This window comes from Crinia signifera, chromosome 8 (assembly GCF_055691185.1).
Source record: "Crinia signifera chromosome 8, ASM5569118v1, whole genome shotgun sequence".
In the NCBI taxonomy this organism is placed as follows: domain Eukaryota; kingdom Metazoa; phylum Chordata; class Amphibia; order Anura; family Myobatrachidae; genus Crinia; species Crinia signifera.
Window position 1 is genome coordinate 49,211,818 of NC_139224.1, and position 19,324 is coordinate 49,231,141.

The 19,324-nt window shown below is 43.5% G+C and overlaps 1 protein-coding gene across 1 annotated transcript in view; it reads right to left on the reverse strand.

Moving 5' to 3' along the window:
• The window catches only part of SFMBT1 (Scm like with four mbt domains 1), a 106,106-nt gene that overhangs the window by 28,037 nt on the left and 58,745 nt on the right, over positions 1-19,324 (reverse strand). The window contains exons 8-12 of the mRNA XM_083156325.1: positions 18,492-18,593; positions 18,225-18,378; positions 16,375-16,457; positions 1,777-1,903; positions 819-932 (exon numbers count right to left, since the gene is read on the reverse strand). Coding sequence (XP_083012451.1) covers positions 819-932; positions 1,777-1,903; positions 16,375-16,457; positions 18,225-18,378; positions 18,492-18,593 — 580 coding nt within the window. The remainder of the gene's footprint in view (positions 1-818; positions 933-1,776; positions 1,904-16,374; positions 16,458-18,224; positions 18,379-18,491; positions 18,594-19,324) is intronic.

Sequence of the window (19,324 nt, forward strand, 5' to 3'; positions counted from 1 at the left end):
CGCAGTAATGGTTCTGCGTATACGCACAACATCGGTACGCTGCCCGAATTCGCGTCCAAGGGAAGCGATCAGAATAAGGGCTAAAGTCACACCCCTTTAGGGTCACGTGGGTGTCTCTTGGTCACATCGGGTGTCACACCATGGAATTCCACATCTCATGAGTGGCATGACAAACACATAGTACCGAATTGGCATCAGATAATTGCTTGAACCGCACGTATAAGTGTTTTTGAGACTTTGGGCGGGATGTACTAACGGGAAAATGCGGTAAAACCCCCGTTTTACCGCATTTTCCTATGTATCATCACCGGTTTGCCCCGTTTTCGCAGGCCAGGGTATCGCCACCCAGAGGGTGGCGATACCCTATAGAAGCCTATGGGCTTCTTTCGCCGCCCGACGTACGCCGTCCGCGCTCCCACCCCCTCCCGTCCTCCTGTGATCATCTCCTCCCCCTGGTGTGACAGCCGGCAGGACATCCGGCTTCAGGGGGGAGGAGGAGACACAGGGGGACGCTGGCAGCCGCCGGGAGGTAACGGAGACCCCCGCAGCCAACATCACAGGTATCGCGGGGGTCTCCGTTACCGCAGCCCGATGCTGGCCGCATATGTTAGTACATATGCGATAGCATCGCGGCGGCTGCCGTGCGAAGGGCGGGGATGTATGTTGATACATCCCGCCCCAACACTTAAGAATACAAAACTGAATATGATTTGTTTCGTTAAATACAGTATGATCTTCTTCTTGGTAATCTTTTTAAGTTCACTCAACTTACATTTGAGTCTTCCACCTAAAAAACAACTTAAGTTAAAAGTTCCCACCTTGTGTACGAGGTGGGGTGCATAGAGGGTGTCCGTTGGTCTCACACCATCCCACTGGAAAGATGTCCATAGACTCCACATGGACAATGCACTCAGGAACTGCAGTCTTCACACCTGGTGGTAGATCACGACCACATGAATATTTGTACAGAAGAGCCCCCAAAACCATCTATGTCCAGAATATATCCACTGTGACAAATTTATGGAACTTCATATTACACAATGTTCTAGCCTCAAAAACATGGCGTTCTAGGCAAAACTAAACTAAGCATTAAAGGAGCATATTGAATAAGATGGCTGAATGGAAACTGATATGCTGCAACCAAATATAACCATTTAACATATTAGTATAGTGTGGATAATGAAAATGGCACACTCTGTGGTTGCTATACTTTACAGCATACGGATGACCAGCGGTAAGGATGCTGGTGGTCAGAATACCGATGCTGACATCCCGATGGAGACCCATGGAGGGTTAGGAGACCCTAACCCTCCATGCTAGTGCCTAAACCTAACCCCCTTACCCCACTGCCTTAACCTAACCCCCCCCCCCCCCCCCACCCTGCAGTCTTACCCCCACTACTAGGTGCCTAAATCTAACTCACCTTACATCCTCACCGATCAGGATGCCAGCTGTCGGTATTTTGGTGTTGGCATCCTGAAGCTTTTTTAAATTCCAGCACCAGTCTTATGAAAGCAGCCGGGATGCCGGCGTCGGTATATTGAACGTCGGCATCCTGACCACTGGGATACTGACTGCATCCCATTTTACTGCCTGAAATAGAAGGTCTTTTCAGCTGTAAAATCAATGAATCACAGGGAACTCGCACGCAGTTTGGTCTGATGGCCACGTCATGTATTTACTTTCATTTTAGGTCTTTCACTCACACAAAAGTGTTGCGTTAGTAAATGCCTATACATCATAAAAATTAACAGAATGTAGTTTTAAATGATGGACCTTCAAGCTGAATCCAGATGTAGGGGCCATTGGCCTTGGTCACGGTAGCGATGCAGACATCTTGTGGCTGAAAGGGATTGACAGCCTCAAGTTTCATGCTCTCCTGGAAGACATGTTCATTCTGGGGCTGCGGAAAAGGAGAACAGTGTCCAGGTCAGAAGCTGTTTGTGGGTGATCTCTTCCAATCAACATGTTAACAAATACACACCCCAAACGGTCACATTTTTGTTGGATATAATCCTTACCGTATATGTTAACAGTTATGAATCACAAAGTTTTGGAATGACACAACCTGTCTAACAGAAAAAAATAAATTGTGATCCGTTTAGCTTTTTAAATGACTTCCAAGAATTCATCCTAATATTTCCCAACAAAAAAAGACTGGCCAAGAATCTGCTACAATCCTCTTGTGATCCTAGACCGTGTATTATCATACAAATAGCATACATGTACAATTTTGAATACTAGGAATTATAAAACAAAAACCAAAAAAATAATTAGATGACCTAAAATTGAATTAAAACAAAACAAAACTAGTGTACATAAAGAGCAGCCATGTTTGGGAGAATGACCTGGACAAATGTTATATTAGAAAATACACAATTTGGATGTGATGCATAACAGATGCCCTTTATTTTAGAACTAAAAATCTAAGTGTAATAATGAAACACAATGCCCTAATCACAGTTGAGTTCAGTTCACGTTGAAAGTGTTGTTTATTGTTTTGGGGCATTTTGTAATATTAGACAGTAAAAATAAATTTTCAGCTTACCTATATTATGGCTTTACATGAACCTGACCTTATGGAAAATCTCTGCTGTGTTTTATTATTCATTACTTATCCAACACCAATTAATAATAAAAAGGATGAAATTTAATAGATTTATTAAGTGCAGGAATCCCTATGAAACACAATTATTTAAATAGTTTTTAAACAAGTATTTAAACTGAACCTGTGGAACATCAAAACTAAATCTGGACAAAGTAACCATATTACGAAAGCTTTGTGTAAATCAATCCTACAGCCACAAAACACTGGGTCAGTACATACAGCTGACCACTAGGGGACACTTCAGGACTGTAGAATTTCTAGGCTTGTCCGAAACCATGCCTGCTCTCATACACAGGACGGTCAACCCTGAGACAACCAATCAGTGGCATTACAGCGTGAAAATGAAAGCAACACTGCCACCACTAGGGAAGTTATCTAGCAATGGTTTTGTTATATCAAATCCTTTTCGTGTGATTTGGATCAAGTTATAAACTACAACATTTATTAACCCCTTCATGACAGAGCCAGTTTGTGCCTTCATGACAGAGCCCTTTTTTTCAAATCTGACATGTCTCACTTAAGTGGGGATAACTTTTTTTTGCTTTTACTTATCCCAGTGATTTTGAGATTGTTTTCTCGTGACACATTGTACTTCAAGTTAGTGGTAAATTTTCGTCGATACAGTCTGTGTTTTTTTGTGAAAAATACCAAAATATCGTGAAAAAATGGAAAATTTAGCAATTTGCAAAATGTTAAATTTTCTGCTTGTGAGACAAATAATCATACCACTCAAAATAGTTAATAACTAACATAGACCATATGTCTACTTTATGTTTCCATCATTATTTCAACTTCCTTTTAATTTTTTTGGACACTAGGAGGCTTACAATATGAATAGCAAATTCTCAAATTTTCATGAAAATTTCAAACACTGATTTTTTTAGGGACCAGTTCAGTTCTGATGTGACTTTGAGGGACTTGTATGTGAGACACCCCCATAAATGATGCCATTTCAAAAACTGCACCCCTCACAGTATTCAAAACAGCATTTTGGAAGTTTGTTAACCCTTTAGGTGTTTCACAGGAATTAAAACAAAGTGTAGGTGAAATTTCAAAATTTCTTTTTTTTTGCAGAGTTTCAATTTTAATACATTTTTCTAACGAATACAGTAGATTTTACTAGAGAAATGTGACTAAAAATTGATTCCCCCAATTCTTTTGTTTTCAAAAATATCCTATATGTGGCCCTAGTGTGCACGTTGACCAAACCACAGGCTTCATAATAGAAGGAGCACCTACTTGATTTTGGAGCCTCCTTTTTATGAGATTTTTTTTTAGGCACCATGTAGGTTTCTAGGCACCATAAGTGCTAAAAGTTAGGAACCTCCCCCACAAGTCACCCCATTTTGCAATCTACACCCCTCAGGGAATTCATCTAGGGGTATAGTGTACATTTCAAACCCCCAGGGGTTTCACCAATTTTGGTACAACTGGGATGTGAAAATGGAAAATTACATTTTTTTACACAAACATGCAGTTCTGGCTCAAAATTTTTCATTTTCACAAGGAATGAAGGAGACAAAGCACCCCAAAATCTGTGCCCCAATTTCTCCCGAGTACGGCAATGCCTCACATGTGACCAAAAAATACCAGTTGGGTGCATGGCAGGACTTAGAAGGGAAGGAGTGATTTTTGGATTTTGCAGCAAAGATTTTGGTGGAATGAATGGTGGGTGCTATGTTGCATTAGCAAGACTCCCAAAGCACCAATACAGTGGAACCCCCCCACAAGTCACCCCATTTTGCAAAGTACACCCCTCAGGGAATTCATCTAGGGGTATAGTGTACATTTCAAACCCCCAGGGGTTTCACCAATTTTGGTACAACTGGGATGTGAAAATGGAAAATTACATTTTTTTACACAAACATGCAGTTCTGGCTCAAAATTTTTTATTTTCACAAGGAATGAAGGAGACAAAGCACCCCAAAATCTGTGCCCCAATTTCTCCCGAGTACGGCAATGCCTCACATGTGACCAAAAAATACCAGTTGGGTGCATGGCAGGACTTAGAAGGGAAGGAGTGATTTTTGGATTTTGCAGCAAAGATTTTGGTGGAATGAATGGTGGGTGCTATGTTGCATTAGCAAGACTCCCAAAGCACCAATACAGTGGAACCCCCCCCACAAGTCACCCCATTTTGCAAAGTACACCCCTCAGGGAATTCATCTAGGGGTATAGTGTACATTTCAAACCCCCAGGGGTTTCACCAATTTTGGTACAACTGGGATGTGAAAATGGAAAATTACATTTTTTTACACAAACATGCAGTTCTGGCTCAAAATTTTTCATTTTCACAAGGAATGAAGGAGACAAAGCACCCCAAAATCTGTGCCCCAATTTCTCCCGAGTACGGCAATGCCTCACATGTGACCAAAAAATACCAGTTGGGTGCATGGCAGGACTTAGAAGGGAAGGAGTGATTTTTGGATTTTGCAGCAAAGATTTTGGTGGAATGAATGGTGGGTGCTATGTTGCATTAGCAAGACTCCCAAAGCACCAATACAGTGGAACCCCCCCACAAGTCACCCCATTTTGCAAAGTACACCCCTCAGGGAATTCATCTAGGGGTATAGTGTACATTTCAAACCCCCAGGGGTTTCACCAATTTTGGTACAACTGGGATGTGAAAATGGAAAATTACATTTTTTTACACAAACATGCAGTTCTGGCTCAAAATTTTTCATTTTCACAAGGAATGAAGGAGACAAAGCACCCCAAAATCTGTGCCCCAATTTCTCCCGAGTACGGCAATGCCTCACATGTGACCAAAAAATACCAGTTGGGTGCATGGCAGGACTTAGAAGGGAAGGAGTGATTTTTGGATTTTGCAGCAAAGATTTTGGTGGAATGAATGGTGGGTGCTATGTTGCATTAGCAAGACTCCCAAAGCACCAATACAGTGGAACCCCCCCACAAGTCACCCCATTTTGCAAAGTACACCCCTCAGGGAATTCATCTAGGGGTATAGTGTACATTTCAAACCCCCAGGGGTTTCACCAATTTTGGTACAACTGGGATGTGAAAATGGAAAATTACATTTTTTTACACAAACATGCAGTTCTGGCTCAAAATTTTTCATTTTCACAAGGAATGAAGGAGACAAAGCACCCCAAAATCTGTGCCCCAATTTCTCCCGAGTACGGCAATGCCTCACATGTGACCAAAAAATACCAGTTGGGTGCATGGCAGGACTTAGAAGGGAAGGAGTGATTTTTGGATTTTGCAGCAAAGATTTTGGTGGAATGAATGGTGGGTGCTATGTTGCATTAGCAAGACTCCCAAAGCACCAATACAGTGGAACCCCCCCACAAGTCACCCCATTTTGCAAAGTACACCCCTCAGGGAATTCATCTAGGGGTATAGTGTACATTTCAAACCCCCAGGGGTTTCACCAATTTTGGTACAACTGGGATGTGAAAATGGAAAATTACATTTTTTTACACAAACATGCAGTTCTGGCTCAAAATTTTTTATTTTCACAAGGAATGAAGGAGACAAAGCACCCCAAAATCTGTGCCCCAATTTCTCCCGAGTACGGCAATGCCTCACATGTGACCAAAAAATACCAGTTGGGTGCATGGCAGGACTTAGAAGGGAAGGAGTGATTTTTGGATTTTGCAGCAAAGATTTTGGTGGAATGAATGGTGGGTGCTATGTTGCATTAGCAAGACTCCCAAAGCACCAATACAGTGGAACCCCCCCACAAGTCACCCCATTTTGCAAAGTACACCCCTCAGGGAATTCATCTAGGGGTATAGTGTACATTTCAAACCCCCAGGGGTTTCACCAATTTTGGTACAACTGGGATGTGAAAATGGAAAATTACATTTTTTTACACAAACATGCAGTTCTGGCTCAAAATTTTTCATTTTCACAAGGAATGAAGGAGACAAAGCACCCCAAAATCTGTGCCCCAATTTCTCCCGAGTACGGCAATGCCTCACATGTGACCAAAAAATACCAGTTGGGTGCATGGCAGGACTTAGAAGGGAAGGAGTGATTTTTGGATTTTGCAGCAAAGATTTTGGTGGAATGAATGGTGGGTGCTATGTTGCATTAGCAAGACTCCCAAAGCACCAATACAGTGGAACCCCCCCACAAGTCACCCCATTTTGCAAAGTACACCCCTCAGGGAATTCATCTAGGGGTATAGTGTACATTTCAAACCCCCAGGGGTTTCACCAATTTTGGTACAACTGGGCAGTGAAAATGAAAAAAATACATTTTTTTACACAAAAATGTACTTCTGGCTCAAAATTTTTCATTTTCACAAGGAATGAAGGAGACAAAGCACCCCAAAATCTGTGCCCCCATTTCTCCAGAGTACGGCAATGCCTCACATGTGACCAAAAAGTACCAGTTGGGTGCATGGCAGGACTCAGAAGGGAAGGAGTGATTTTTGGATTTTGCAGCACAGATTTTGGTGGAATGAATGGTGGGTGCTATGTTGCATTACCAATACAGTGGAACCCCCCCACAAGTGACCCCATTTTGCAAACTACACCCCTCAGGGAATTCATCTAGGGGTATAGTGTACATTTCAAACCCCCAGGGGTTTCATCAATTTTGGTACAACTGGGCAGTGAAAATGAAAAAAATACATTTTTTTACACAAAAATGTACTTCTGGCTCAAAATTTTTCATTTTCACAAGGAATGAAGGAGACAAAGCACCCCAAAATCTGTGCCCCCATTTCTCCAGAGTACGGCAATGCCTCACATGTGACCAAAAAATACCAGTTGGGTGCATGGCAGGACTCAGAAGGGAAGGAGTGATTTTTGGATTTTGCAGCACAGATTTTGGTGGAATGAATGGTGGGTGCTATGTTGCATTACCAATACAGTGGAACCCCCCCACAAGTGACCCCATTTTGCAAACTACACCCCTCAGGGAATTCATCTAGGGGTATAGTGTACATTTCAAACCCCCAGGGGTTTCATCAATTTTGGTACAACTGGGCAGTGAAAATGAAAAAAATACATTTTTTTACACAAAAATGTACTTCTGGCTCAAAATTTTTCATTTTCACAAGGAATGAAGGAGACAAAGCACCCCAAAATCTGTGCCCCCATTTCTCCAGAGTACGGCAATGCCTCACATGTGACCAAAAAATACCAGTTGGGTGCATGGCAGGACTCAGAAGGGAAGGAGTGATTTTTGGTTTTTGCAGCTCAGATTCTGGTGGAATGAATGGTGGGTGCTATGTGGCATTAGCAAGACCCCCGAAGCACGGTGAAATGATGAACCTAATAATCCATAGATGTGTGGTATATTTTGAAACACTCCTTTATACATAGGCCGGGTTTGTCGGGGCAAGTTTCACAGTGGAAAATAGTTTCCTTTCTTATTCCCTTTTTATAGCAAACTTTGCACCTTTTTTGTGTCCTGCCCTTTCTTGCAGTGGAGGGGATTTCGTTGGGAAAATGCTGCCCTGGTACAATACGGGGGCCAGTACTAGAAGTACTGGGGCCCTCTGCCTGCTGATTCCCAAATGTTAGGCTCTTTATGACTTCCTCTTGAAAGTGCATAAATGTCCCCCTCTGGCCGGTAGAACGGAATAGCACGTAAGCGTTATACAGTGCCATCTGGATGATATACACGGCCAGCTTCTTGTACCAGATATTTGTTTTCCGCAGGGCACTGTACGGCTTCAGTACCTGATCTGAAAGATCCACTCCACCCATGTACTTATTGTAATCTAGGATACAATTTGGTTTTGAGGTGTGGGTACTGGTACCTCGTACAGGGATGGAGGTGGTACTGTCTCCATGAATTGTTGTCAGTATAAGGACATCCCTCTTGTCCTTATATTTGACCAACAACATATTTTCGGTGCATATTCCCCTGCTTTCACCCCTTCTCATTACTTGGGCAATGTGCGTTTTGGGGAGGCCTCTTTGGTTCTTGCGCACAGTACCGCAAGCTGCTGTACCTCTTGAACCAAGGGCCTTAAACAGGGGGATGCTGGTGTAAAAGTTATCCACATAGAGGTGATAACCCTTATCCAGGAAGGGGTGCATTAAATCCCAGACAATTTTTCCACTAACACCTACGAGGGAGGGGGGGCATTCTGGTGGTTCAATTCTTGAATCCTTCCCTTCATATACCCTAAACTTGTGGGTGTACCCTGTGGTGCTTTCACACAGCTTATACATTTTTATCCCATACCTTGCCCTCTTTCTGGGAAGGTACTGGCGGAATTTAACCCTTCCTTTAAAATGTATAAGGGACTCGTCGATACTAATACATTTATCAGGGATGTATAGCTCTGCAAATTTGGCACTGAAATGATCAATGACCGGCCTGACTTTGAATAGCCTGTCAAAGGTGGGATCATCTCTGGGTGGGCACTGTGCATTATCGGTGTAATGTATAAATTTATGGATTGCCTCAAAACGAGCCCGGGGCATGGCCATACGGTGAAATGGGGTGCTGTACAGAACATCTGTACTCCAATATTGCCTAATTTGTGGCTTTTTTACTATGCCCATATGTAACACCAGACCCCAAAACGTCATCATCTCTACTGCATCTACAGGGGTCCACCTAGCAAATGATGACGTGGGGTTTTGAGCAATAAACTGCTGGGCATATAAATTAGTTTGGTCCACCATTAAATTTATAAAATCATCAGAGAAAAATAATTTAAAAATGTCAATTTCTCTGAGACCTGTTGAATCAAATTGGATTCCTGGGATGGCCAAAAACTCAGGAACCTGGGGCTCAAAATTGTCTGGTGGTGGGGTCCATACGAGATCAATTATTGGGGGGGGGGTCTCAGCTGCTCTACGGGGGCGTCTTTGAGGGGGTCCCTCATCATCAGAGGAGGAAGAGGAGCTTAAGACAAATCCTTCAAATTCCCCGCTTGCCTCACTGGCTGTGTCAGAGTCAGAGGCAAGCATGGCATATGCCTCCTCCACCGAATACATTCTCCTGGATGACTGGGACGACATTTGGGATGACATTTGGGATGCCATTTATATTTTTGTGTTACTGGTAGTGAAATGTTTCAACACGTGTATAGTGTAGGGGGGGGTACAAACTTTATTTCAACCCGGGGGGTATGTAGTGTGTATGTATGTAGTGCAGAAAAAAAAAAAATACAAAAATACAAAAATTGAAGGGTTCAAAAAAAAAAAATGGAAGGGGTTAAAAAAAAAAATGGAAGGGGTTAAAAAAAAAAATGGAAGGGGTTAAAAAAAAAAAAAAATGGAAGGGGTTAAAAAAAAAAAAGGTCCTGCGCCAAAAATTGAGCACAGATGTTGGTCAGTAACGTCCGTCACTGAACAGCGCTCAAAGGCAACAGGAATTTGATTAAAAAAAAAATAAAATAGATCAACCCTGTGCCGAAAAAGCTGATCAGTGATGTACGTCACTGATCAGCGCACAGTGGCCACAGGACACACACAAAATCACAGTGTGTGTAAAAAAAAAATGTAAAAAAGACCCCACAGCACTCACAAAAAATAAAAAAAGGTGATCAGTGATGCGACACTGATTACCAGTGAGGGGCAGCAGGTGCACAACCTTTGGTGGTACTGACAGGTATATATAAAAAAAAAAACCTCTGCACCCCTAAAAAGTTGCTGATCACCTCAGATATAGTGATCAGCACAAAAGGCGGGGGCAGCAGACACAAAATTTAGCACTCTCTATCACTCTCTGTCACTATCTCTCTCTATCTCTCTATCTCTCACTATCTATCACTCTATGACACTGCAGCAGTAGCACTGACAGGTATATCTATATATAAAAAAAAACCTGCGCCCCCAAAAAGTTGCTGATCAGTTAATTTATACTGATCAGCACAAAAGGGGGGGCAGCAGTCAGTTATAAAAAAAATATATAGCACAATCTGTCACTATCTCTCTATCTCTCTCTCTCTATCTCTCTCTATCTCTCTCTATCTATCTATAGCTCTATCACACTGCAGCAGCACAAAATATAGCACTAGGCCTCTCTATCTCTCTCTATCTCTCTCTATCTCTTTCAGTTATATAAAAAATATATAGCACAATCTGTCACTATCTCTCTCTCTATCTCTCTCTCTCTATCTCTCTCTATCTCTCTCTATCTCTCTATCTATAGCTCTATCACACTGCAGCAGCACAAAATATAGCACTAGGCCTCTCTATCTCTCTCTATCTCTCTCTCTCTAACTCTCTCTCTATCTAATAAATCGCAGCAGCACAAGATGTCACAGGATGTCACAAGATGTCACAAGCATAAGCAATCTCAATGATCAGGTAAGTATTTTGGACGGGTTCTGGTCAGTATAGGCGGCAGCTGGGCACGGTGACCGCACTGCACGCTATTCCAGACCGGAATGGCGTCTGCAGTGCAGTCACCGTTAGTTTAAACCCCCCTCCATGGCTGTGATTGGTCCGTCGGTCCGACGAACCAATCACGGCCTTTGGGGGCGGGAGGGGTGAGGTGGGGTGACACCAGTGTCACCCTTACACCCCGCGGTGATTGGTGCTGTACTTTACAGCACCAATCACCTCCGATCCCGTGTCACCGGCGAACGTTATTCGCCGGTGACACAGAAAACGCTGTGAATGGCTGTTCACAATGAACAGCCAATCACAGCGATCGCCGACGGGGGGGCGGCATCGCCGCCCCCCCTGGGCATGCACGGACATGTCTGCTGTCAGGGACAGCAGACATCGTCCCTCTGTCACTGCGTCTCTAGACGCAGTGACAGTTTTAAGCCATGACGTATATATACGTCAACGGTCGGGAAGTACTTCCCGGCCATGACGTATATATACGTCAAATGTCGTGAAGGGGTTAAAGTAAAAGTGCTGGTAAAATTCTGCAAATAGTCATCCGATATTTTATGTATGTATATATATATATATATATATATATATATATATATATATATTTGCTATAGATACAATTATTTTATAGGCAGAACAAGAGAAAAATATCGGCGCTAACTCCAACTACCACACTAACGTTTTAAAAGGTTGTACAGTTTTTGGGTATGAACCCTATACGCTGCTGCAAACAAACACTAATCAAATGTATGTATAGGTTTACAACAGGTTCCTGCAGCGTTTATATACAGAAATGCCTATTTCCAAAGATGCATAGAACAAAAAAAGGAAATCACATAAAGCGCGCTGGAAACATTGTATATACATAGGGAATATTTATTACACTAATATTCACTGGCCAGTGATAGGGTACACAATTAAAAATAAAATTGCATAGGATTTATATTATAAAAGAAAACATATATTAAAAAACATGTAATCTGACACAGTGGGTGGTTTTAAAAAGTCTTTTTTTTTTTTCTTCTTTTTTTGTGTCTGGCCAGACAATCTAAACAGAGAGCTCATGCCTCTGTCTTTTCTATAGTGGACAGATCACCATTCATCCACTTTCCAGGGGGACATTATAAAGCTGGATAACAGCAATATCGCTCACCACTTATCCCCACTGGGACTTTTTAAAACCACCCACTGTGTCAGATTACATGTTTTTTATTATATGTTTTCTTTTATAATATAAATCCTATGCAATTTTATTTTTAATTGTGTACCCTATCACTGGCCAGTGAATATTAGTGTAATAAATATTCCCTTTGTATATACAATGTTTCCAGCGCGCTTTATGTGATTTTCTTTAATTATCTTATAAAATGGAACATTTTATATTTTTAGTTTTAAATTATATCACCACACAAAAAAAACACATATTTACATAAAACTTTACCTATCCACCCAGGCGCTAATTGCTAGTGGTGGAGTATTACTTATTAGCAGTTATATCTAGAAACCGAAATATAAGCCTGTTTGAGCCCTTCATTACATGGGGCTTTTTATGACACAAAGTGCTTGTTAAAAAGTACAGTGAAAATGTATTCTAGACAGGAAGGTTATTTAATTGGTTAACCTGTCTAGAGACCTTATGGTTAAATTAGATTGCTTATAACTGCACTGCCTGTTAGTTGCTCCACATATAACTATGTCCCATACTTGTAATAATTGTTATGCTTCTTTGAAGAGGGTTAAAAGGAATATGTAAAAAGGAATCACTCGTTGATGGTATAATGTCAATTCAAGCAGTCCATGTCACAAAAAGCCCCATGTTCAAACAGGGCTCAAACAGTCTTATAAATATTATGATTGAGGGCTATGCATTTGGCCAGTTAGTATTATTATAAAGAAATCACACATTATGGGCAGTACCCTAATAGCCACACAATTGTGGCAATATTCTGATGAAAAGCTTTTGTGGCCATCACCGGAGAAAACAGTGGAAAACTGCTTTTCAACAAGAATGTGTGCCCCTATTCCAAATTCACGGAAATGGGATTGGCATGATAATTCTTGCCTTCAAAACCAGTGAAAAGTGTAGGTGAAAATGGGGAACTCAGCCTGTACCCTCAAAAAATTATAAACTATCATAGAATAACAAAGCAGAATTATATAAGTGTTCATATTAAGAGATCTGGGGTTTAATTTGGGCCAAATGGCATTTTCCCCAAGAATAAAAAAAAAAAATCAGACATTTTTGTGCAAAATAAGCGCAGTAATTAAATAAGGGGTACATGGAAAGGGGTATATAATTGTATATATTTAGAAATATTTTATCATTTATGTACTTTAAAAAGAAGTCACAAAGAAGTTACTCCCACTTCCAAATCTAGAAAAACTCATAAAGCACCCCAATAAACCCACCCCATACCATACCATGACCTCTATTTCATCACTTTTCTCACAAAAAATCAGTTCAACCTGGGAATTTCATGAAATACATGGGTCCTTTTCCGGTGTGTAAGGGCCTATCCAGATCTTAAACTCCGGGTCTCCGATCGAGAGTCAGAGACCTGAAGTTTTTGATCTGGGTAGACCCTTTCACACAGGCGAAACCCCTGTGTTATACCCCGTTCTCACTGCCGCAAAAACCCGGGTTTTTGCCAGGGCAAGCAGTAATTTCCCATGTCCTGTCTCAGTGTGAAAGGGTCTTTGTGAAATTCCAGGGTGTTATGCCCCGGGAATTACACACAGGTTTTTTGCATGGTTTTTCCTGGGTAATACAGGGGTGTGTGGCAGTGTGAACAGGCTAGACCCGGGTTTTTCTCACAAAATGCTAAAAAGCAAGTTCATTGGGTACTTGTGGAGTATCACGGCTCCCATCGCATGGCATCGCATGCCATATGTAGTGGCATGCGATGGCATGCGATGCGATGCTATTTCTATGTATTTTTTATGCATTTGTCATAAAAATCATATGCCATCGCATGGCATCGCATGCCATGCGATGGCATGCGATGCGATGCCATGGCATGCGATTTTGATCACAAATGCATCCAATTAGTATTAAACATGTTAAATGCACCCCAAATGTCATTTTTCACACTGTACCACCCCCACTATCAACGCCTACCCGAAGCGTGGTGAGCGCAGTGAGCCCGCGAGGGGCGGCGGTACGCGTCCTACGACCTTTTCATACCCCCACTATCCACGTCGGCGTGGAGTTGAGAATAGAAAGTGTGGCGAGCGCAGCGAGCCACCGAGCCTGAAGCGTGGCGAGTGCAGCGAGCCCCGCGAGGGGACGCGGATACCTTCATAGGTATCGGCGTACCCTCGCGGCCTTCACAGGTATCCGCGTCCGCTCGCCACACTTTCTATTCTCAACTCCACGCTGACGTGGATAGTGGGGGTATGAAAAGGTCGTAGGACACGTACCGCCGCCGCTCGCCACGCTTCGGGTTGCCGTTTATAGTGGGGGTGGTACAGTAACAAATGCCCTTTGGGGTGCATTTAACATGATTTTAACACATGTCAATGATTGTGACTGTGAAAAATGGCATCGCATCGCATGCGATGCGATTTTTTCCTGTGCGATGGCCATCGTGGGAGCCGTGATACTCCACAAGTACCGTTCATTGCATTGCTATTTTTTACAGCCAATCAAAGATACTTTTTAAACATCCAATCAAAGCTGCTCTTAGATGCCACACACTTGATGGCAGGCATACCAGGGGAAGCAGTGTGAACAGGGCAGACACGGGAATTTCCTGGGTCTAAGGTGCAGTATGAATGGGAGCTGAGATGCTCTGTGCCCCGCCAAAAACACGGGAACAAAAACCTGGGATTTTGCAGAGGCGGCACTGAGAACGCTGCATAATTGAGCAAATTCCGGGTCTAAATTTGCTCTTCTGTGTAAAGGGGGGTCTGACAGGATGCGACCAAATAACCTGGCGCTTCATTGCCGGGTTATTCATCCGCGGCTGTCTGAGAGGGGTATAAGGGGGGTTGTCCATGGGGTTCTGTCCCAAATCTCCACATTTTTACCTTAAAACAGGGATTTTGTACTACTTCTCACCTATGAAGAATTATTGCCAGTAAATAACCGCTGATAATTGGGCACAGGGTTTTCAGTACTTGCCATAAAGATGCTGTTTTTTGCATCTACTTGGATATCCCTTATGTGTATTATGAAAGGGGGCCACATGCAACTCTGAGTTCAAGGATGCATCCTGAAATGGTTTGCAACAGGGCATGCATCAGAGCCTGCACTCTCAGCAACAACATGGGACGGAGTTGTCTCCAAATGCAGTTGAAATTAGGGATGCCAATCCTGGGGCATTTTTTCAATCCCGCCAGCGCCAAGTGAAGGCGCGGGCGGGCGCAAGTGAAGACGCGGGCGGGCAGGTGCAGGAGAAGAGGTGGGAGGCGGGCAGAAAGGATAAGGGGCGTGCGGGCGGCCAGGAGAAGGGGTCACAGCAGAGTGGGCGGCGTGGCCTGTGCAGCGTGACCGTCACGCTGCGCAGGACGCACGCCGGTGTCAGGAACAGCTGGGCAGCGTCTGAATGAGTGCTCAGACGCTGCCCGGCATTAGACTGCGCATACGCAGTCTAATCCCGAAATCCTGGGATTGGATACTCCCAGACTTTTTAGGGCTAAATCCCGGGATCCCGCCGATCCCGGGATTGGCCACCCTAGCTGAAAGTGTGTGTGTGTGTCTGTGCGCGTGGAATGTATGTTTGCGCGTGTGTTTGCATATAGGATAAGTGTGTCATAAGAATGGAGAGGGAATTGCAGGCTATTCAGGATACAATACGTAGAGATGTGGGTGATCATAGATGGATCTTGGGGTTGGTGCAGATGTACTGATGTGAAAACTGTTACAAGAACATTTATAGGAGATGCACTGGCTGACTACAAGTAGAATTTCCCATTATTTCCAAGCAAGCAATCAAGCTGCAGATGTGGTCACTTGGTGTCCGACACTGCATTAGACCCTAGCTATTATTTTATGAGAGGCAAAAAGAATATTTATTGAAGTATAGGGAAATATTTACTGTATTAACTTATTCCTACCAGCCAGGGGTACAAGCAGGGAGTGTACGCTACTGAGCTGTATCCCCACATCACTATCTGTGGACCTTACCTCTCTACTGTGTCAGTGGTTCTACATAAACTGCATGTGTTGTAGGGTTTTAAAACTGCCACATGTCAGCAGGGATTTGAGTTTCATCCTTAAATATCACTGGATGATAAATCCACCTGCAAATCACCATTATCAACTAGATTTATTGGAGGAACAAATATTTCAAGGATCTAATCAATCCTCCATTTATTAATTATTATTCTTCAAGTGTATTTCTTTTATATTTTTTCTGACTTTTAAAAACAAGTGTAATGGCAGAATTACAATCTCTTCGTGGTTCTACCTTAGCGTGACAGAGCGCCAGGCAATGCTGCCAATTATCAGACCAGAGCAAACTGCATGATGGATATGCTCACCTCGGGGAAACAACTGTCAGGTGCAGCCTGAGCATTACAGTGAGTCAGATATTCATTCCAGTCAAAGGTCTGTTCCAAGTATCCTGAAGGAGTTAATGGAGAATGACAAAATCAGACATGTTCCACAACCATAGAAGATGCAGAAAGTTAAGACGGCCTCATGTAAAACAAATCATTTTGCAAAAACAAGGCCAAGCCATTTCCTCTACTTAGATCACCTCATGTACCAGCACTTAGTGTTTGCAGATTTGGGGACATTTGCTTCTGAACAGTGGCCGAGCTTCAGTCTGGGTACCTAGTGGCAAGATGGTCCCAACTCCTCACCCTCACTTGTGAGCCTTTCATAGCAATGGCGTAAGTTCATCCCAGTTGACCAGAACCAAGATAAATATTGGTGCCGGCCCCTACACACACCTGTGGCCTGTCTCATTGGAGGCAGACAACTTACTGGAAAGAGTCATTTGCTCCTGCACTGTAAAGTTGCAGATTCTGTTTATGTATAATTAGTTATTATTAGTTCAAACAAAGCCATTGCTATTCGGCAGAGCAATGTAGTGAGCACAACTATTCACTGGGCCCCCCTCTCCCCGGGAAGCATGTGCAGCCGGTCATGGATTTCCGGGACACCCTTAAGATCCACTGTCCACCGCAGGTACATGTCGGGGCTCATCCCCATGACGCCCTCCGGAGGAACCACAGCACACACTCCGCAGGGTGGCCAGCAGCTGCTGCCGGGCATAGATAAAGTGCACCTGGCAGACGAGGCACCTGTGCCGCAGCCTGTCTACATGCGGCCTGGGCTCCACGATCATTGGGGCAGATGTATTAAGCCTTAACAAGAGATAAATGCAAGTGTGATAATGAGAGATAAACGTCCAGCCAATCTCCTGCCAACTGCCATGTTACAGGCTGTGTTTGTAAAGTCAGTAAGTAGCTGATTGGCTGGACGTTTATCTCTCCTTATCACACTTGAATTTATCTCTTGTTAAGGCTTAATACATTTGCCCCATTGCCCCTTCGCCTGCACTGAGTAATGCTGCGGGCAGAGACTGACAGGAACATCTTCCATTGCTGTGTTTAGTGGGCTTTCCACTCATACCCCGGGGTCAGTCCACCTGCCGCACAGCAAACCAGGCTCCAGCAGCAGCAGCCCCATGGCTCAAAGCCCTGGGGCAGCTCTAAAGGCGTTGGGCTCTGCAGCAGTGGATGCCAGCTTGGAGCCCAGCAGGCTGTCAGCGCTGACCTATCACACACAGCGTGGGCTTCCCCTCAGCACACACAGCGTGGGACTCCCTCTCACTGGGCGCGCTGATTGACACTGACACACAGCAGGTAGGCGCACTGCCAATAACAGACAAGGCGAGCAGGGACTGGAACTGCCCACCAGCAGGATGTGGTGGGGCTTATAGGAACATACAGCCTGCGGGCCGCTGGGACAGGTGGCGAGCACACCATATTAACAGGGAGGGTGTCTATCATGGGCCCTTGGAATCCTGGTGCCCCTGGGCAACTGCCCATTGAGCCCAATGCAAAACACTGCTCTGTTGTATTGCAATAACTTGTCCTGCAAGGAGTGGGAGACAGCCACAGAAGCCATATCCACGGCTTTCAATTAAATGATTCAAGTTACAGGGGAGGACAGGTGCCCTCTTGGGAGCAGGAGCCTGACGGCAGATTACTCCATTGCCTCCCAGAGTCACGCCCCTTATGGTGCCCATAGGCTATCGTTGTATTGGGGCATTTCTCCGATACCCTTTAAAACTATATCATCGTGTCACTAGACAAACAATACCTGGTGTTTATTTCCATATGCTCTATTGTATACAAAAGTAGGTAATTTCTGAACATACCATGAGGGGGACGGACAGACAGACACATCTTCAGGCTCCAACGCACAGGGAGAATCCCTGGGCTATTTCTGTGGCAGACCATGGACTGCCGGCTCCTGGAGTCCTCAGGTCTCAGATCATCTACTTCGACCAGGAAATACTGCTCAGTAAACACCTGAAGGACAGTGGAACTTCAGATAAACAATAACACATCATGGATAATCCAATAAAAACATAGTAATAGCAACAAGGACAACTCACATTCATACACACGTCAGCTTATAGTACCTTAGTCACTGTTGCAGGAACAATGCATGATGGATCTTTTGGGTTTATTGCCTCTAACTTCATACCAGATGTAAATGAATGATTGGGTACTTGTGGCTGCTCCTATAAAACACAGTAATATACTTCTTTCTTTGAAGTTCTTGAAAACAAAGAAGAACAACTCCAGCAGCACAATACACTTGTATATTAAAGACAAACCTAGATACATGGGACCTGAATAAGTGGTAATCCTGTATTACTGGGACTCATTGTGAGGTCCTGGCATTTTTGCATCAAAAAACCTCTGTTAGCGAATAATCACATTGATAACTGAGGCAATTGCTGTTAGGACCTCTTTAAGGACCAGGTGTATCAAGCTTCAAAAAGTGATAAAGTGCAAAGTGATAAACAACCAGCCAATAAGCTTCGTGCTGTCATTTTCCAAACCAGCGTGTAACATTTATTTTTTATTTATTTATTAACAGTTTCTTATATAGCGCACACATATTCTGCAGCGCTTTACTGACAATATTTGAACAATCACATCAGTCCCTGCCCCAGTGGAGCTTACAATCTATATTCCCTACCACATGTACACGCACACACAGACATTGTAGGGTTAATTTTGTTTGGAGCCAATTAGCCTACCAGTATATTTGTGGATTGTGGGAGGAAACCGGAGTACCCTGAGTAAACCCACGCAAGTACGGGGAGAATATACAAACTGCGCACAGTTAGAGCCATAGTGGGAATCGAACCCATGACCTCAGCGCTGTGAGGCAGTAATGCAAACCATTACACCATCCATACTGCCCATACATGACAGGTAGAAGCTGATTGGCTGGCTGTTTATC